Consider the following 22,201-nt stretch of genomic DNA (forward strand, 5'->3'; position numbering starts at 1 on the left):
ATAGCTGTACATCGATCTGTGTAATACGTTTGGTTCAAAAACGATTCCTTCACTCTGAAAAACATGTATGAACATGGATGAAATACCGCGTTTAAATAAGAAGGTATTGATTTCACAGTAGTTTCTTTTCTCGTGAAAATTTTTATTTAATGGAGTAAGTGCTTTTTGATTTGTAGCTCTCATTTCCCTTTTAAAATTAAATGTGAGAAATATGTCACATTGTGGTTTTATAGCTTTTCAGTTTAGTTTTAAACGGGAGTGCGTAAATAAAGCAACTTAACGTTTTCTTTTCTGTATATTTTTTAGCCTTTGAAGTCATTGGTGAAGGAACCCATGATGAAGTACAAGAAGGCATGAGAAGAATTATTTTATCACGAGAGTACAAAATAGCATCTCTTTGCGGCAGAAAGAGGTGCTCAATTTCTTTTTGACATGAAAGAAGTAAATACCAGGTCAGTCAGTGTTATTCTGGACAGGAAAATGATGGAAACAATAGCATCAAATAGACGTCTGTTGGAATCAATTATTAAGACAATTTTGTTTTGCGCTAGAAATAACTTACCATTATGAGGACCCAGAAATGATGGGCCTTTTCTCTCTGACGAAACACGAGATGATTGCTTAGTTGGTAAGGAAGGTATATTCAGAAGCGCGTTAGCGTACAGGTTAGATGCTGGGGACAAAATTCTGCAAGAGCATTTAGAAACAGCGGGGAAAAACTGTACTTTCGTAAGCAAAACTATTCAGAATGAAATAATATGTATTGGTGAAGTTATACGTTCTTCAATTGTCAAAGATGTAAAAAGGTCCAAGGTATATTCGGTTATCTGTGACGAAACAACTGATATTAGTAATAAGTCACAAATGACTTTATGTATGTACTATGTTGATTTGACTGATTTTGTAATCAAAGAAGATTTTCTCGGATTCTTAGAACTGACGTCAACAACAGGTGAAGCCGTTAAGGAAGCTTTACTAGAGGAACTGGAGAGATTAGGTTTAAGTATGGAGCACCTTCGTGGTCAGGTTACGATGGTGATGCCAATATGGCAGGAAAAGTAAACGGTGTTCAGGCTCGTATTTTAGCACAACAGACTCTCACAGTTTACACACACTGTTTTAGCCACTATTTAAACCTATGTGTAGGTAAATTATGCGCAGTTAAGTGTATCTGAAATATGATGACTATCGTTGGAAGAATATCAACCTTTCTGTCGGAATCATCAAAACTGCCAATGTCTTAGAAACTGTCATTTCTGAGTCTGTTATTTGTAGCACAAAAAAACTGAAAGCACTTTGTGCGACACGTTGGGTAGAAAGACATGAATCTATAAATACATTTGTAGAACATTTCCTCATATTGTGGCAACACTTGAGTACTTAGAAAATGAGTACAGTGATGAAGTGTCCAGCAGGGCTTCGAGCTACAGTGCTACGGTAAAACATAGCGACTTTATTGTCTCACTGGAAATTGTAGCTTACTGTTTCTCCTTCACAGTTAAGCTAAGTAAGAATTTGTAGAGCCCAAAATAAGATCTCTCGGCTGCATTTACGTATGTGAGAAATATTCTTCAAGTATTCGAAGAACTAAGAGAAAATATGGATGTAGAATTCTCGTCTATATTTAATTCGGCGTGTAAAAGAGCTGATGATATAGCGGAGGAAATTAAAGTTCCAGGATCCAGTAGTAAATCAACGGATGGGGAAACCTCAAGAAGCCCTGAGGAGTATTTCAAAGGACAATATTCATCCCTTTCCTTGATCATTTTATTCAGCAGCTAAAGAGTAGATTTGACAATAGACTAGTGCAAATCTTACCTCTTGAGAGAATGATTCCTGCAAATCGACACCATTATGATGACTCTACGGTGCTACAAGCTGCATTAATATACAAAAGAGATTTGCCTGAAAGCCCAAGTGAATTAGAGCTACGTGTTGAGCTTACTTTATGGAAGAGAATGTGGAACAACGCAGAAGGGAAGCAAGAGATACCTGATACTGCAATAAATGCACTGCAACACTACAATGAATTTTATCCCAATATAAGAATTCTTCTGCAAATATTTGCTACTGTACCAGTTTCGATTGCTTCTGCACTAAGTAGTTTTTCAACACTGCGACGACTAAAAACATACTTGAGGAGTACAATGTCAGAAGAACGACTGAATGGCCTTGTTTTATCTAATGTTCATAAAGAAAGAAATGTTCATGTGGAAGAAGTTATAAATACTTTTTCTAGAATGAAGCCCAGGAGAATGGACTTAAACGATTGGAGAAAAGATTGAACAATTTGCTAACAAGTTTTCAGTATTGTATTTCAACACTTCGTTCAATTACCAATGCAAGCCTGTGTACTTGTATTACTACAGTATTTTCAATGTTAGTATTTTATTATAATTAGAGTATGCAATGTATATTCTTTAGTACAGATATGGGATACGTGTTGGTCAATTTGTTTATAGATGGCGATATATTATTAATTTTCCGTAACCAATATGCATGTGTGTTTATCTAGTTATATATATATATATATATATATATATATATATATAGATAGATAGATAAATAGATAGATAGATAGATAGATAGATAGATAGATAGTAAGATAGATAGATAGATAGATATAGATATATAGATATAGATATATATAGATATAGATATAGATATAGATATAGATATAGATATAGATATAGATATAGATATAGATATAGATATAGATATAGGGTGTGTGTCGAAAGTTCCCTGACGTAAGGTAACTGTTATTATCAGAGTCACAATAAAATGTAAGAAGGGAAAATGTCTACAAATATGTTTTCTATCAAAAGTGCAGGATTGTTTTTTAAATCGGGCGAGCCGTTTGGGCTCTACACTCTTTATGCGCCCAATGTTACGTGAAAATGCAACGTTGCCATTTATCTTGGACTGGGGACGGAAGGTCGGGACGGGAGGTGGACAAATTTTGTAAGAATATCCTGAATGGTCCATGTTTGAAATGCAGTGTGGCCATCTCCCCTTCGAAATATACCCTTACACTTATTAATCAGAACTCTAATATTTACTCTTGTTTAGTGTACTTCGGGTTAGACAAATGGTACTAAATTAACGCATGTTTAATACACTGTCCTTACGAGTAAAATCATGCATTCACTCAGAACTACTAACTACATACAACACTATAAGTACTACACATAAAACTCTTAACTAAACAAGCACCATTTATTATATGCATATTAAAGACAAGTACCTTCAAACACATTATTCCTTGTCGGTATATAAAGTTGGCTCTATTGAACTTTAGGGTGGACAAAATGAGAACGTTAACCCTAGGTCCAATTGACCTGGCCAATTATTTAAAACATATTAATTAGAGTTTGATGCCCTGGGGGCACCTTAGCAAGGTTTATTCAGGGACCCTTCCCCTGAGAGGGGAAAAGACCCTAAATCAAACAATAACTAACCCATCCCCCCGCTAGAAATGATTCAATTTGGAAAGTGAATAGGAGCCCTTTTAGTTAGCTTAACCTGCCATCATGATGATTAATGTTACAGCTATGAAACCTACTATGTACATGCAGTTATTGATTAATTTTAAAAAAAATCTACCAAATACACCAACGAAACACACAGAATAGGTCGTATTTTCCCTAAACCCTAATTGAATTTGAAACGATCAAAAATCACTCTCCTTTCTGTCCATTCTATCTTGGGAGCAACATGGCGTCCTGCAAACCGAAATCCTGTATTTCACTTCACTATGAACTGTTTCTTTAATGGAAAAAATGCAGAATTTTGGGCTTCTAGCAGTCTTCAGTGTTTAATTAGGAAATTAAATTTAATTTTACCTTGAATTAACTAAAATGTCAGTCCTTTCTAGCAGATAGATGGTAATCAATTTTACATGTTGTACTCACATACGCTTCCATGGTAGGAATGATAACATTGCGCCGAAAACGACAGGGATAGGAGGATTCCTCCAATCAGGGCGAAATCTTTCAGCCGCGGAAATTACAAAGCAAATAGAAATTGGTGAAATTAAGATATAACCGGATCTGAAAGTGACTATGGACTAGTGAGAGGGGGTGAGGGAAAGTTTAGTTACCTGGCCAAATTCTACATTGGTCTGAAATTAAGAAAATTTATATCCAATGGCGGAACTATATTTCGGTATGACGTCAGAATGGTAAACCTTGTAACTATTCAACTTGTATATGCGAAAATGGGATTTACAATTAATCAAAATATAAATGAATATATTATTCCGTGAAAATATTATTCCTAATAAGACCTTTCGATTTATTACATTAATTTGAAGTAAAGAGAATAAATACATCGTGTAATTAAACCGAAACCAAATTTTAAAAAAAAATTCACTAGATACAGGGTGAGAAAAAAAATTGCCATTGCTCTCAACTGTAATGGTACATTACAATTTTTATTAAGAAAAATAGTTTTTACTTATTCTTTGCCTAAGTTATCACTAGATACTTAATATGAATTAGGTTCATATTAGTTTAATCAGGGTGGTTGAGAGGGAAAGGGTGTTTTTTTTATTTTCTTTCTTTTTCTTTTTTCTTTTTTAATGCTACTTTTATATTTTAATGGTAGAATGGTATCATTGCTTATAATTCTTAATATAGGTAGGGAGTACAGAATAGTTTTATGTCAATTAGGTTTCAAACAGGCCCAACTTTCCTTTTATTTCCGGGTGGGGGTCGAACTCCGGAAGGGCCGCGGCGCGCTTATGGCATTGTCTCATTATGCAAATCTTTCACTAGGTAGCTAGCTAGACAAACACTGCAGTAACCATCGTCCGGGTATCGCCCAGTGCGGAATGAAGAAAGGGGGCGCGGCGTTCATGCGCCCCGCCATGAGGAGTAACATATATAAATTAGTCCCTAATGAAGAGCTTGTTAAAAGGCTGTGATTTTTTTTATTCTTCTCAAAAGGAAGAGTCTGAATTCATTCTCCACTCATTGCGAATAATGTATACGTTTCCAGTTCATGGTAATCCTGGATTCTCTCGTTTTTTCGTCTAAAAAAGTGCCAAAATTACGCGAGTAAATACGGTAGGTGGTATGAAGAAATGACCAAAACTGAATAGTTTACATCGATCATTCCGAAATACAGATAGAAGATTAAACTTACAAGAAATGACAAAATCAGTGAAATTTGGAGTTATACTGAGCTTAGTTTGGGGGGGAAAGCGAGCATTCCCGGTGGGGATACTTCAACTGACTTCTTTGGGGGGGATCAAACTGTGATTGAGGGATAAAATCCCCCACATCCCACCCTGTAACTCGCACCCTGTATCATGGGCGGCGATTCGGGGGCAAAGGGGGCAGTTGCCCCCCACACTTTTTCGAAAGGACCAATTAATGTATATAGTTTCATTTGGAAACGTAAAGTTTTTGTATCTTATAATTGGTTCATAGATGAAACGGTGCCATATAATATCCAACTAGCCTGAGCACCTATTGGTTGACTTCCTGTGGAGTTAAGAAAGCTACAAGAATTGGGTTTTAATTGGCACGCAAAATTGCCCAAAAATTAACGAATTGGAGTGCAATAATTCCAGCGTACTTTCATTTCTTCTTATAAGGGCTCGATATATTAGTCAACTGCTTTGAAACTAATTCAGAGAGCATTTCGAAAAAAAAAAAAAACTTTCACAAGTTATTCTTTAATTGCACAGAAGTCGACAGTTGCTAAAATGTCTTTTCTTCTTTCTAATAATAAGGAATATTGATTAAAAAGTGTAATAAGAGACAACTTCTACCTTTTCCATTGTTTTGCAGTGTAATTAATATACGAGTAAGTGGTGTATTACAATTAAATTTAGTGAATTCAACATAATTCTAGGTTTTAGGATTATTTTCTATAACTGGAGTGTGGAGTGACTCTAAGTATTGTTGTGTCTTGGTGTGTTCCAAGAAAGTGAAAACTGTACCTAATGACACGAACATGTTTCGGGAAGCTGCAAAAGTAAATATTTCTTTAAATGACGTAGCATATGCTTATAGTATTTACTGTTCTTCTCTGAGTAATAATGTACATTTAATGGCATTGTTCATTAATCTCCAGTTTGCAAAACAAATCTCATTATGCATTACTATCATTAATATTATCCTTTCTATTTATCTGTTTTACAAATTCGTTATTAATTTATTAATTATACAACCTTTCGTCAAACAAAGTGTTAGAAACAACCAGGAAAGCTAACATTAATATACAAATATTGAGATCATGTCTTGCCCCCACTTTTAACGTCCAATAGCCGCCACTGCCCTATATATATATATATATATATATATATATATATATATATAGAGAGAGAGAGAGAGAGAGAGAGAGAGAGAGAGAGAGAGAGAGAGAGAGGGAATAGTACAGTTGACAATAATAGATGGCAGCACGTACGCAGAGATGGTAGTTTAAGAAGAATCTTTAATTGTTGATAAACAGTTCATAAATAAGTTACTCAAATAGTATGCAAATAATACTAATTTGCAGATATATCACAAATATTAGTTTTTACAATTATTTTATTGGAAAAGTATGTAATCATGACAACACTCATCGCTAATCACTGTGATATAAGCTACATATATGTGGATTGTGGAATCGTTAGCACAACACTTTCGGTCGCAAGCGATTTTCTGCTAGCGACAACCGCAATAGCGTGGCTATTGTGCTTTTTGGAAACCTTCCTTTTCCATATCCCGGAGACTTTTCTGCGTCATTCCTACGAGCTCTGCTCTCCAGACTGATCAAGCCAAGGGTGTGCAGAGCTACGGGTTTGTCCGGAAATTTCCTCCTACCTTGGTGGCTATCCAAACGGGTCACCTCACCTTCAACATCTCTCATCATATCATTGTACACTGCTTTAGTATCTTAAGTTCGGGCTTCGGCCCAGCTGTTGATCTCCATGGCGGATCCTCTTCCGATCACTGGGGCTTCGATGGATGGTCGTCACGGAGGATTACCCCCAGTCTTTCTCGCTCCACCGGCACATGCCACAAAGGTGGAAAAGCGGAAGGAGGGCGGCAGACACCGTAGAGCCTCCGAGCGCTCCAATGCCTCCACCGTCTCGAACGCCTCCAGCCGATCACGATCGCCCATTCGCACGGAGAACTACGCTGACCGTGTCAGAAATTCACCGCCAGCAAAGAGACTGCATGTAACTGAACCATCACCGTCAACAGCTAACGCCATGGACCTGGGAGCTGCGAATATATCTTCAGAATCATCTCTAAGCACTCCCTCAACATCCGATCATCAGCTTCATTCATTCTTACTGCAAAAGTTTGACCCAAAATACGAAAATGTCAAGTTTGTAGTTCTGCAATTACGCAAATATCTTCCAAGCATCAATCTCATTAGAGTCGTTAAAACCCGTAACGGAATTATACTGCAGTCGCATGATCCAAAATTTGCCATCACTGTCCGTAATAAGGCCTCCTTTGAAATTTTCGGTAAGAACGCCACCATAGAAACACTTAGTTCATCTCGGCGCAAACAACCTCCACCACCTAAGAAACCTCCTCTCCTTTCTGTGGTTATAAGGGGTGTAGATCCGTCGTACACCGACGACGAAATTTCAGACGAGTTAAGGGCAGAGGGTCTTACCATCACAAAATCCCTTCGCATTCGCAACGATCAAGGACCCACATATATGGTGCGGATCCTTAGTGCCTCTCAAGAGACCATTGATATCTTACTTGCTAATGGAGCTTACATCTATAAGCAACGACATCGTGTGGAACCCTCTCGGTCCTCACCCCCGTTACCCATTCGTTGTGAGAAGTGCCAAGCATATAACCAACATACTACTGCCAATTGCCGTAATACTGTCGTATGTGGCTACTGTACTGGCACACATCCTACTCGCTCATGTACGAATCTAACTCAGCCACCTCGGTGCGCTACTTGCAATGAACAACATCCCACTTACAGCTACAAATGCAAGGGTAAACCTGCGCCAGAAACATCCCATCCAGAACTAGTAGCCCCACTGCGAACACATGATTCATCCACCAATACCGACTTTCCCGTAGAATCGACCCCCGTCACTATTGATAAACTTCTAGCTTTTACAACTCTAGCATTACAAAACATTCATCCATTTATCCGTCCACATATCTTACAACAAATTACTCATGCTGCCCGCATCATCTTCCACGCCTCCTTCAATGCGACCTATTCAAACACTGATGTCTATTTTCATACCACAAATCTTTCGTCCAACCAATAACTATTTCCACATACTACCTCCTATCATGGGTATTGTCTTTCTGTTCCTGAACATTCGATCATTATCCAAACACAAACTGCTCTTTGACACGCTCCTGTTGGAAGAAAATGTGAATGCCTTCCTTCTCAATGAAACTTTTTTAAAACCTACTGATACCATCCGCTTTCCCCGTTACAACATCCTTCGCTGTGATAGCCAGATTCTTGCTCAACGAGCTAACGGCGGAGCAGCCATTGGCTTCTACCATACTTTGCCCTTTCGGCGCCATACCTGTCCGCTTCCCAACCTTCCAGAACATGTTATCACAACTTTGTATTTCCCAAATATCGCAATCACTCTCATCACAGTTTATATCCGACCTGGACATCAGATCCCTCTTGCTTTTTTTCAACACATCTCAAATACTTATAAACATTATCTCATCATGGCAGACATTAATTTCCATAGTCGCACAGATAATGAACGTACTATGTTCTTACAGTTTCTTACATCACATACAACAGGAAATTTTCATGATCTACAAAAACCGTCTCGTCCTGTCTCTCAGACAACGCCTGACGTGGTCATTTCTTCAAACTCTATAACTTCCCACTGCACAGTCGAAGTTCTCGATCTAATTGGAAGCGATCACGCACCTCTCAAACTTACTTATCAAAACACGCACGCCCCTCAAATTGCCAACACACCACTTCCTCGATTAACACTTCGTTATGACAAAGCCAACTGGAACAAATATCGTGATCATATTTCCCAATCTCTTGCTAATCAAAACCCACCAGCTACGGAAGAGCAGTTGTACGAGAGCATTACTACAATCAGTTCTACCATTTCTCATGCATCAGCACTCTATATTCCCTGTTCAGCTTCTATTCCATACAAACCACAACTACCACCGCAATACTTAACTATGATTCGCCGCTCTCGGCAGCTCTATCGCGAATATGTTCGTACTCGTAACCCAGAAACCCTTCATCACCATCATCAACTGCAACGCACTGTTCGAAATTATCTCAAGGCATATAAACTGAGAAACTGGGTGAAAACTTGTAACAACCTCAATGACACTAGTCACCCTTCCAAATTCTGGAAACGCTTTAACGCTCTGTGCGGTAAATACACTAAACCTCACTATCCTCTACTCCATAATGACACACCAGTTCAGAGTGACCAGGAAAAAGCCAACGCTTTTGCAGACTACTTGCAGGAAATTTTCACACCCACACCACTTTCCGACATCCCCGCTCAGCATCCTGTTTCCCACCTACCTCTGAACTCTCCTCAGTTACAGCCCAATATATCACATACGCTTCCAAATCATCCACTTACAACACCCATTTCCACAGCTGAAATCATTACTGTTGTTAATCGCAAACGAAACTCTGCTCCAGGTTTTGACAATATAACGTACCGACACATTAAGGAAAGTCCTCCTATACTCCTGACACTTCTTGCCCTCATTTATACTTTCATTCTCCGTACCGGATTCTTTCCAATGGACTGGAAAACCTCTAAAACACTCATGTTCTTGAAGCCAAACAAGCCACCCACTGCCACATCTTCGTATAGACCTATTCAACTGACATCTACTTTTAGCAAAATTCTAGAACGCATCATCGTTAAAAGATTGCACCCGTATTTAGAATCAAAAAATATCCTTCCTATTCACCAAGCAGGTTTTCGCCCATCTTACTCTATCAATGATCAACTCCTTCGCCTCACCAGTCTCATCACAAATCATTATAACTCCGTTAAACCATCCTGCCTACTTCTGTTCGACCTTGAAAAAGCCTTTGATAAAGTCTGGCATCTGGCACTTCTTCACAAGCTTCTACATTTCAAGTTTCCCATTACATATATTCGCTTCATCTATCACTTTCTTGTATGTCGTCTTTCCTACGTCAGCATCAATAATCAACTTTCTCATCCTATCTTCCTTCTGTCAGGAGTACCCCAAGGTTCTGCTCTTTCACCGTTGTTATATATTATCTTTGTGGCCGATTTCCCCGTACTTCCTCCTGATGTATATTTATTTCAATATGCAGATGACACTGCTTTTTTGGCCTTAGGAAATACTATCCACCAGATCAATCACGCTCTCCAGGAAGCCATTAATCGGTTCACTAGTTGGTGTCGGAAGTGGAGTCTTACAATAAATGCCGCAAAAACACAGGCCATTACTTTCATACCACCCCGAAAACGCTCTAGGGTTCACCGCAACCCGTCACTGCTCTTCCTCACAGTTAATGACACTCGAATTGTTCCAACTCGAACCGTTACCTATTTAGGCATTCTTTACGATTCACACCTCACATGGAAACCTCACCTGAAGAAAGTAGCCGCCAAAGCTTATCAGCGCCTGAACCTCCTAAAGCGCCTAACTGGCACTACCTGGGGCCTACAAGCTAAAACAGTTCTTAACACATACAAAGCCTTCATGCGCCCAGTCCTTACCTACGGGTTTACCGCCTGGGTTTCCGCTCTTCCTACATACTACGAAAAGTTACGTGTCCTTGAGCGTCACGCATTCCGCATCGCACACCGTATCCAGTTACCCAGTCCAACCCGCGACTTATATAATCTCATCACATTCCCCGACATCACGTTTCATCTCGAATCCCTTCGTCAGAAGTTCATCACAGTCCGATATATTTCTCACCAGCCATTACTTCTCGATACAATGCACTATCATGCTCTTCATCCTGTTCGTCCTCGCTATGCCTACTCCCCACTCAGTCTGCTATTCACTCTCTACTGCTATACACTGCCACCTGCACACCCAGATTTACTGTTACTCGACGACTATCAAATTCATGCCCATCTACCTCACTTATTTCCCTCATTTTCAGCACAGTAAGTCCTTCTGTCTCTAACAGGGCTCCTTTTGTCCTCATCAGCCTAGAGCAGCCCCTAGGCAGAAGATAACTTCATCTGTCTTGCTAACATCTCCTGTGTTGTCCTGTGTATCGCACCTCACTCCATCACTCACCTTCATTATATTCTAAACCATAGCTGAACATATACTAATCCCTACACCATCAATATTTTATATTTATATTTCGAAGTTTGTTTTATGTGTATGCAAATATCTATATTTCTCCATATTACTTTCGATATATTTATATTTCTTTATTTTTCTATTTTTGTGATTACTTTCTTCATATTTTCATCTCTTTATTTAGGTTCCTTTCATTCTTAACATAACAACTCATCATTTACTTAATGTATAAATGTTTACCTTACCACAATTTTATGATTATGATCGCAAAGATCATAATGTCCAGGTTTGTGATAATAAATAAATAAATAATAATAAATATACCAAAATCACTTAGCCCATCAACCTGCTAATCCTTAAGCCCTATCCCATAAACTCCCCAACCTAGAAGAGGGTGTAGCCCTCTAAGAGGATGCTAGCCTCTGGCTAGCAAAAAAAAAAAAAAAAAAAAAAAAAAAAAAAAAAAAAAATCGTTAGCACATACTTTCCCAGAGCTTGCTCTGAAGCGTTACCTTGTATATGGTGACGATTTTTGAATTAACCTTCCTTTTCCATATCCTGAGCCTCTTTCTCTGTTTCTTTCTAGAGATCCGTCCGTCAGACTCATCAAGCCAAGGGCGTCCGGATCTACGGATCGAGCCAGAGGAGCCGCTCCTCCTGGGCAACTATCCAAACGGGTTGTCCTACCTTCATCATATTCATCACTCACGACACATCATCTTCGGGTCTCACGGCTCTCTAGAAATCTATCGGTCTCTGTTATGGCAGATCAAGCTGCTTCTGGACCAAAGGTGGATGGACGGCACGGTGGTCTTCCTCCGGTATTTGTCACTCCGTCCGCTTCGAACACGAAGGTGGTCAAGCGGAAGGATACTGGCAACCGGCAGCGAACCATATCCGGCAGTTCTACCGCATCAACAGCTTCGAATGTCTCCACCAGGTCTAGGTCTCCACGAAACACACAGTTGTATTCTGATTCTATTAAGCAGCCTCGACATCAGTCGAAGAAGCAACACAGAGACAATATTTCAGACCACTCTGATATGGATGCAGCCGATGACAATAGCAATACAACCATTCCGAATTCTCAATCATCTCATACCACTAATCAGCCTCCTCATCGCCCGATTCTAAATTCCTTCCTTCTTCAAAATTATGACACGAAATACAGCAATGAAAAGTTCATTATGTTACAACTTCGGAAATATCTTCCAAGCATTCCACTAACAGAAATAATTAAGACACGTAATGGTTACATCTTAAAGTCCATAGATCCGCAGTTCGCAATCATCAGAAACAAGGCCTCGTTTGAGATCTTCGGGAAAAACGCCACTCTTACATCTCTTTCCTCTACACGTCAGAAACAAGCACCGCCGCCAAAACGTCCACCATATCTATCAGTTGTCATCCGGGGGGTTGACCCAACATATTCCGACGCCGAAATTCATGAAGAGCTTCAACATGAGGGACATAACATTCATAAGGTCATCCGCATACGGAACAATCAAGGTGCAACTTTTATGGTGCGCATTCTCACCTCTTCCCAAGATACAATAGATACTTTACTCACTACTGGCGCATACATCTATAAACGTCGCCACAGGGTTGAACCTTCACGCTCTCCAGCTCCTCTTCCAGTGAGATGCGAAAACTGTCAAATCTACAATGATCACAACACTATAAATTGCAAAAATCAGCCAGTCTGTGGACATTGCACAGGACCACATCCTACGCGCCTCTGCACCAACCTTCAACAGCCACCCGAATGCCCCACATGCCACGAACAACATCCGGCCTATAGTTATAAGTGCAAGAATAAACCACAACCTGATCAACAACATCCTGATTTAGTCGTACCGCTCCGGATGCCAGACTCTCCACCTAAAACCGATCTCCAAACCACTGATCCAGTTACCATCCAGCAGCTTCTTCAATTTCTCACGCTCACCCTACAAAATATTCATCCTTTTCAACGCAATCATATTCTGCAACAACTTACCAAAGCTGCTAAATCAGTCTTCAATGTCAATTTCTACGCCACCTATACCAACAATTACGTTCATTTTCACACATCCCGTCAAGAAACAGCTGTTTAACCTACCCGTCATAATGGATTTAGTCTTTCTTTTCATGAATATTCGCTCCTTACCTACCAATAAAACCCTTTTCGAAGCACTGTTACTCGAAGAACACGTATCTGTATTCTTGCTGAATGAGACCTTTCTCACCAAGTCTACCATATGTCATATTCCTCGCTACACACTCACACGTCATGACAATACAGCTCCTGCATTACGGGCCAATGGGGGAGTAGCAATTGGCTTTCGCAATCACATACCATCTCGCCATCACCTTTGTCCTGTTCCACATCTCCCTGAGCATATCATCATTACATTGTACTTCAAGTCAATCATCATCACTTTCGCTACTATCTATGTTCGACCCGGTCACCCCATCCCACTTGAATTTTTCAGTCATATTTCTACTACCTATAAACATTTCATCATTCTCGCCGATATAAACTTTCATAGTCGCACTCCGAATGAACGCACACGCTTTACAGACCATATCACCACTCACACTACCGGCATAATACATACTCTTCCATCTGCTACTAGACCTGTGTCCAATACCACTCCCGACATCGCCATCACCTCAAATACACTCGCTGCTAATAGTACATTTACAGTCCTTGATCTTCTTGGTAGTGACCACGCCCCGGTCAAACTTTCATATCATTTTGGCACCGCTCATTCACATACTGCACTTCCACCACTTCGAACGCCTCGCTTTGATAAAGCAAACTGGAATCAATATCGCACATATCTTACCCATGCTGTCGCAGATCTTCACCCTCCTACATCATCCGACGAGCTCTATGCCCACGTTTCTACTATCACTTCTGAAATCACCCGTGCATCTGAATTGTTCATCCCAACTTCAAGTTCAACTCCATACCAACCAAAATTACCTCCGCACTACCTTGCTCAGATCAAACGCTCTCGTCAAGCATATCGTGACTACGTCCGGACACGAAATCCCGAAGCACTCCGTCTTCACAATCAGCTCCAACGTTCTGTAAAAAACTATATTGAAGCGTACAAAAAGCGCCAGTGGATTAAAACTTGTAATACTCTTGCCGACACGGCACATCCTTCACGTTTCTGGAAACGATTCAATGCGCTTTGTGGTAAATATAGTAAAACCTCTTATCCACTCATCATCAACAACAGTCACGCTGCTACTGATCAGGACAAGGCCAACGCTTTTGCCGACTACCTCCAAGACATCTTTACCTCTCAACCCTCCGATCATATTTTTTCTCACCCAGTCGATAAAGTCAACACAGCAGCTCCTCTCTTCCAACCTAGTGCCAATCATATACTGCCGCCGAATGAACTCACTTCTCCTATCACTGTTGTCGACATAACTTCTGTTGTTCAGACTAAACGTAACTCTGCTCCAGGTTTTGATTCAATCACCTATCGCCATATCAAGGAAAGCCCACCTTCACTCCTCCTTCTCTTAGCCTCGATATTCACTTTCATCCTTCGCACAGGTTTTTTTCCCGCTGAATGGAAGATGTCTAAAACGCTCATGTTCCCGAAACCGAATAAACCACCCAGCGCTGTATCTTCCTATCGCCCTATCCAACTAACTTCAACTTTTAGCAAAATACTTGAACGCATTCTCGTCAATAGGCTTCATCCTTATCTCAGTGCACGCAATCTCATTCCATCTTACCAAGCCGGTTTCCGACCGTCATACTCTATAAACGACCAGCTCCACCGGCTAAGCACCCTTATTACAAATCATTATAACTCTGTGCGCCCATCCTGTCTTGTGCTTTTTGACTTAGAGAAAGCATTTGACAAAGTATGGCATCTCGCTCTCATCTTCAAACTCATCAAACTTAAATTACCAACATCATACATCCGTTTTATCTATCACTTTTTGGCCTGCCGCATTACCTATGTTCATATTAACAATAATTTGTCTCATCCAATATTTCTCCATTCTGGCGTCCCTCAAGGATCAGCTTTATCCCCCTTACTCTACTTGTTGTTTGTTTCAGACTTCCCGATTCTGCCCGCAGACGTCCATACATTTCAGTATGCCGATGATACCGCTTTCCTCGCTCTCGGTCGTACCATCAGACACATTAACCTAATATTACAAGAATCAATTGATCGTTTCTCTGAGTGGTGTCGAAAATGGAAGCTCACTATCAATGCTTCAAAAACACAGGCCATCGTATTTCTACCACCACGCAAACGCTCCAGAATTCACAGAAATCCATCACTTCTCTCTCTCTCCATTCAAAATTCGCCAATTCGTCTAAGCAAAACTGTAACTTATCTCGGCATTATATTTGATCAACACCTTACTTGGACTCCTCATCTGAACCACGTTAAGGCTAAAGTCTATAACCGTCTCAATCTTCTAAAACGTCTGTCTGGCACGACATGGGGACTTACATCACACATCGTTCTCAACACTTACAAGGTTTTTCTTCGTCCCGTACTTACGTATGGGTTCACTGCCTGGATCTCAGCTCCACCTTCTTACTACTACAAACTGGCAACCTTCGAACGACATGCATTTCGTATCGCTCATCGTATTTCCCTCCCTAGTCCGACTCGATACTTGTATTCTCTCATAACCTTCCCCACATTGCTTTATCACATTGAATCTCTCCGCCGAAAATTCATCACTATTCGCTTCCGGCAAGAGCAACCATTACTTTTTGAAACCATGCATTACCTCGCCCTTTCATCTGTTCGGCCACGATATTACCATCTCCCTCTAAATTTACTATTCACACTCTATTGCTATACCTTACCGCCTAATCATCCAGACTTCGCACTTGTGCAAGATCACCGCCTTCATGTCCATCTACCGCATATCTACCCGTCATATCACGCACAGTAATTCCTCTGTCATCTAACAGGGCCTCCTCTGTCTCCATTGGCCTAGCGTCGCCCCTAGGCAGAAGATAACCCGCATTTGTTTTATTAACAGGACCTATGTGTTGTGGCGTGCATCGCACCTCATTTCATACCTCATATTCATTTATACATATTTGCACTATTTGCCCAATAATGTTGTGTATCGTTGTAATCATCATTATTGTATTTATAACTATATTTTGTTAATTACCTCACCTATAAAATGATTATAGTCGCAAAGACTATAATGACCCAGTATATAAAGTAATAAATAAAGTAACATCTCTTAGCCCAGCGATTGTAACCTTAAATTCCTTAATTTCCATTCCATCCCTTTCCTTAAAGAGGGTGTAGCCCTCTACAGGGTAGCTAGCCCAAGGGCTAGCAAAAAAAAAAAAAAATCGTTAGCACACACTGAATCAAGGAGTCTAACCTCTCCTGTGTTAGTTAATGTGCTAGCGAGGACCAAGTGTTGAAATACGCATTTGTGAGCACAGCACACATACGGCACTCAGAGGGTTGACGGAAGTTTTCACTTTCGGAGGGCACCTTGTCTTTTGAACCTCATTTCATCATCTTTTTCATTTTCACCTTCATTTGGGCTACGGCCCTAGGCTGTATCATCACGATGGCAGACTCTGGCAATATCACTGGACAAACGAATCTCGGCAGACACTCGGGCTTACCAGCGATATCTCCTATTCCCAGTACTTCATTATCGCAACCTGCACACATCGGTCAATCCAGTCGCACCCGTACCCGACACTTTTCTTGGGGGCATGAACCAATTACTGTATCGCGAGATAGGCATCCATCTAACGAATCTACGCAATCTGCGAAACGCATCAGATCTCGATCACCAGTAGCATCAATGGACATCGAAGTCGATCAACGACAACATACAGGTGCATCGTCTGCTGTATCTCCTACTATTTCATCTCACGCCACTCTCTTTCATTACATTCTTACAGATTTTGATGCTAAGTACACAAACCCTAAAATGATTTTTCTGCAAATCGTAAAGTATGTTCCTCGGGTACGTGACACCCTAGTTCAAATCGTCAAAACCAAAAATGGCTATATCTTGAAGTCTAAAGATCCGAATTTTGGTATCACGGTCCGAAATAAAGCCTCTTACGAAATTTTTGGCAAGAACGCTAAGCTTACCAAACTCACCGATAAGCGACCGAAACAGCAGCCACCTCCTAGAAAGCCACCTTACCTGTCGGTTGTCATTAGGGGTGTCTCCCCCGATTTAACTGATGAAGAAATTCAAGAGGAATTAGCACAAGAGGGGATTTCAGTTGATAAGTGTATTCGTATTCGCAATAATAATGGACCAACATATATGGTACGAATTCTATCGCAACGGCAAGATTCTATTGACTATCTTCTGAGATTTGGTGCACCCATATATAAGAAAATTCATCGCGTCGAACCGTCTAGAACGCAGGGTCCACTACCAATTCGTTGCGAAAAGTGTCAGTTATATAATGACCACACTACGGCCAATTGTCGTAATCAACCTAAATGTGGTTACTGCTCTGGGCTTCATGACACTAAAACCTGCCCCAACTTAAAAGGACCACCAAAATGCAATACATGTGGCAGTGGGCTTCACCCTACATATAGTTATCGCTGTAAGGGTAAACCAGCACACACACCTGAGCATCCGGAACTAACTGTCCCATTAAAAACAGCCGATAAAACCACACCACCTACACAATCAATATTACCTCCGCTAACTGTCGAAGACCTCATACGTTACGTTAGCCTGGTGCTACAAAACATCTTTCCTTTCCAGCGAGCTCTTATTATTCAACACATCATTTCTGCTGCTAAATCAATTTTTAACATAAATCTTCATGCAACTTACTCTAATAATTATGTGCATTTTCACATTGGAACCCTGGAAACCACTGTTTAAAACCATCTGTAAAGTCTTCTTCATAATGGGGATTTCTTTTCTTTTTGTTAATATTCGATCTTTTTGTCAACATAAACTATTACTAGAAGCTTTATTACTAGAAGAACAAATTAATGTTTTTGCTTTAAACGAAACCGCGTTAAAACCGAGTATGTTTGCTCGTATTCCTGGATATGAACTAAAGCGCTGCGACTTCCAAGATGAAGCTCTACGGGCTCAAGGAGGAGTAGCATTAGGATATTTTCCTAAGTATCCAGTTCGAGCATATACTCCACATGCTTTGGCTAATCTCCCGGAGTACCTACTATTCAGCATATACTTTCCATCAATCATTATCAATTTTAGTACAATCTATGTCAGACCACGTCAACCTATACCATTAGAATATTTCCGATACATAGCCAACAATTTTCGAAATATTATAATCATGGCGGACATTAATATCCATAGTCGAACTAATCGCGAAAAATCAGACTTTCAGGAGTACTTAAGTAACGATCTTCAGCTCCATCTTCATGTTTTGCCTGCACACACCAGACCTATCAGTCAAACTACACCGGATGTCGTCATTACTTCTATGAATCTCCTTGACGATTGTCAACTTGCAGTACTCGACTCTATTGGCAGTGATCACCATCCAGTTAAATTAACATTCACTCGGGGACAACCCCCACGCCCTGTGCATGCACCTCGCCTAATTCCGAGGTATGATAAAGCAAATTGGCCTCATTTCCGGGAAGATCTAGAGCACTCTATTTCTAGTATAAAGTCTCCAACTACTGAACCTGAACTTGCTTCCTGTCTTTCTACTATTACTACAGCAATTCAAACCAGTGCCCATCATCACATTCCGACGCAGCAAGTACAGCCTCATAAACCGGCCCTACCACCATCATATCTTACGCTCATCCAGAAAGCCCGTCAACATCTTCGGGAATATTATCGAACCGGGAATGAGGCATGTCTTCGGCAGCATCGCCAATGGCAACGAGCTGTTCATAGCTACCTTGTTGCATATAAACGCCGCAATTGGATCAAAACATGTAACACCTTATCCGAGGAAGCGCATCCATCTCGCTACTGGAAGCGATTTAATCAACTGACTGGCAAGAACACCACAATAACCTATCCGTTAGTTGCAGATGGCATTCCTCTGTTCTCCGACGAAGAAAAAGCAAATGCCTTTGCTTCACAGCTCCAGACTGTTTTTACACCAACAGCGGCCTCTAAACGCTCCGAACGAAACGATCTATCTTGCATTCCCGCTTTACAACCTTCAGCAAATCATGTCATTGATCCTGAGCATCCACTCACTGCACCCATTACTATAGATGAACTCCATACTGCATTAAAGAGGAAGAAGAACACAGCTCCTGGGATTGACAATATCTCTTATCGACACATAAAAGAAGCTCCATACTCATTTCTGCTCATTCTGGCAACAATATATACTTTCATTCTTCAAACTGGTTTCTATCCTCCTGACTGGAAAGTATCAAAAGTTTGCATGTTTCATAAACCAAATAAGCCTGTACATTCTGTTTCTTCATACAGACCAATTCAACTCACCTCTGTATTCAGCAAGCTCTTGGAAAAAATTCTCGTCTGCCGACTTCATAAATACCTTGAAACTACTAGTCTCCTACCTATTCATCAAGCAGGATTTCGGCCTAGATTCTCCATCCATGATCAACTCCTACGTCTCAGCACCTTAATTACAAATCAGTTTAACAAAGGCTTTCCTTCCTGCCTTATACTAATGGACTTGGAGAAGGCTTTCGATAAAGTTTGGCACTATGGTCTAATTAAAAAGTTGCAGTCATTCAAACTTCCTATCTGCTATTTAAGGTTAATCTACTCTTTCATTACAAATCGGATTGCGTATGTCGCAGTTGGTAATACACTCTCTTGGCCTATATTTCCACTTACTGGAGTTCCACAAGGATCTGCACTCAGCCCATTATTATATATTCTATACGCTTCTGACATTCCTTCAGTACCACGTAATGTTTTCACTTTCCAATATGCAGACGATACAGCTTTTCTTGCACTTGGCAGCACTGTCCAGAATATTAGCCGTGCTCTACAAACAACTCTCGATAACTTCGTCAAGTGGTGCCAGAGATGGCATTTAACTATCAACAATGAGAAAACGCAAGCACTGGTCTTCCTACCACCTAACAGACGTTCCAGAGTCTACCGAAATCCGACACTCTTGCGAGTAACTGTCGATGGGTATCTTGTACGCCCTACCAACACTGCTACGTACTTGGGTGTCGTCTTCGATTCAAAACTGACTTGGAATGCACACTTGAAAAAACTGCGAGCTAAGGCTACTATTAGATTAAATCTTTTACGTCGTCTTACAGGCACATCTTGGGGCCTCAAACCCGATGTCCTACTCCATACTTATAAGATGTTTCTCAGACCTATTCTCACTTTCGGACATACGGCCTGGTGCAATGCTTCTACTTCCTTCTACGAAAAACTTTGCATATTGGAGCGTCATGCTATTCGACTCGCTCATCGAATTAAACTTCCGTATCCTACGTGGCTCACGTATGAATATATCGACTTTCCGAAGATCACAGACCATATTGCACAACTTCGAAATCGGTACATTACATCTCGAATCGAAACGGGCCATCCACTTTTCCTGAATATTCTTCGAACTGATGCTCTCACTGATGCCGCATTTCGTTACAAGCATACCCCATTGAATATACTCATTTCCTTATATGTCCGCAATTCAAACCTCACAGTAGCAGAACGCGACACTTATGCCATTTATGTCATTCATGCTCATATTCCTCATGTTTTTCCATCTTAACACAGAGATCCTCACAACTAACAAGGGCTTCCCCCTGTGATCATTAGTCCCGAGTCGCCCCGGGACAGAAGATTTAACCTGCATCTGTCTGACTAATTTCTATCTGTTTGTGATGTGACAGCACTTCATCTCATCTTTCATTTTCATTATCGTACATTTTCACACAAGCACTATCTCACATTATATTGGTATTCTTGCACATTTGCACCTATTTTCTTCTCAATTATATTTCGCTATTCACGTGATAACCTGTACTTATCATTTTCTTACCTTATTTAATTTATTTATCCTTCATTGTATATTTACATGTGGTATTTTCATTGTACTAACTTCTTTTGTGTACCTTATCATAAAAATATAAATGAAAATAAATAAAGTGTTAAAAAAAAATGATGCTATAACCCTTTTCAAAACTGATGCCCAAATACCGATGTTACTAACTAACTTCACTTAGCCCATCCCATTCTTTTCATAACTACATTTGTATAGAAAATCACATGCCACAGAGAGGGCGTAACCCTCTGAGAGGCAGGAGAAGTCTATAATTTTCCAGTAACATATTGCATTGATAAAAGTCAATATTCCTATTCTCCTTTCAAATAAAAAAAAAATTCAAATAAAAAAAATCGTTAGCCATACTCTCGATCGATATTTCAGTCGATCCAAACAGCTGTGACGTACCAGACGTCAGAACAGTTGCATTTTGATTCCTTCCTGTTCCTCATCCCGGATTCTTTCTCTTGCATTACTTTTGAGCTCTGTCCGTCAGACTTATCTAGTCAAGGGCGTCCAGTGCTACTAGTTTGGCAAGTGAATTTATCCAACCTTGACGGCTATCCAAACGGGTCGTCTCACCTTTGCATCGTCTCATCTCATCATTTGATCAGGGATTTCATACACAACCACACAGCATTACGGCTTCGTGCCGCAGGTCTCGGTTTGCTCATGGCGGACTCTGGCAACGCTTCTGGACCATCTCTAGAGTGCAGACACGGAGGTTTACCACCTGTTTTCGTAACTCCCTCCGCTAGCTCCACGAAGGTGGAGAGGCAGAGAGAGCACTGCGAAAGACGCCGCCGAGCCTCAGAGCGCTCAACTACCTCAACAGTGTCTAATGCCTCAAGCAGGCAACGATCTAGATCTCCACTTAGTCAGCCCAGCTATGCCAGCAAAGCACAATCTCCTCCTGCTAAGAAGCAACATACCGCCAATGACTCCGATATATCCGACATGGACGCTGAAAATTCCACAT

At 40.6% G+C, this 22,201-nt stretch overlaps 2 protein-coding genes across 2 annotated transcripts; both read left to right on the forward strand.

The window, feature by feature from the left end:
- The first annotated feature begins 1,829 nt into the window (after nucleotides 1-1,829).
- Nucleotides 1,830-2,285, forward strand: LOC145689779 (52 kDa repressor of the inhibitor of the protein kinase-like). Its single transcript, XM_081763983.1, has one exon. It carries the CDS (start codon nucleotides 1,830-1,832, stop codon nucleotides 2,283-2,285), a length of 456 nt encoding a protein of 151 aa, XP_081620109.1.
- Nucleotides 2,286-13,352: 11,067 nt separating this feature from the next.
- Nucleotides 13,353-16,460, forward strand: LOC145689781 (uncharacterized). The gene is made up of 2 exons (XM_081763984.1): nucleotides 13,353-14,694; nucleotides 16,426-16,460. The coding sequence occupies exons 1-2, from the start codon at nucleotides 13,353-13,355 to the stop codon at nucleotides 16,458-16,460; spliced, it is 1,377 nt and encodes a 458-aa protein (XP_081620110.1).
- Nucleotides 16,461-22,201: the final 5,741 nt, after the last annotated feature.

The sequence above is a fragment of the Thermobia domestica genome, chromosome 7 (genome assembly GCF_964235325.1).
Source record: "Thermobia domestica chromosome 7, izTheDome1.hap1.1, whole genome shotgun sequence".
Taxonomy (NCBI): domain Eukaryota; kingdom Metazoa; phylum Arthropoda; class Insecta; order Zygentoma; family Lepismatidae; genus Thermobia; species Thermobia domestica.

Excerpts from the sequence above, each read along its gene's own strand:
- LOC145689781 (XM_081763984.1), top strand. The coding sequence starts at position 13,353 with ATGGATTTAGTCTTTCTTTTCATGAATATTCGCTCCTTACCTACCAAT. Across the intron at positions 14,695-16,425 it reads TTCTGTTGTTCAGACTAAAC|TCGCAAAGACTATAATGACC; the intron begins GTAACTCTGCTC and ends AAATGATTATAG.
- LOC145689779 (XM_081763983.1), top strand. The coding sequence starts at position 1,830 with ATGATTCCTGCAAATCGACACCATTATGATGACTCTACGGTGCTACAA.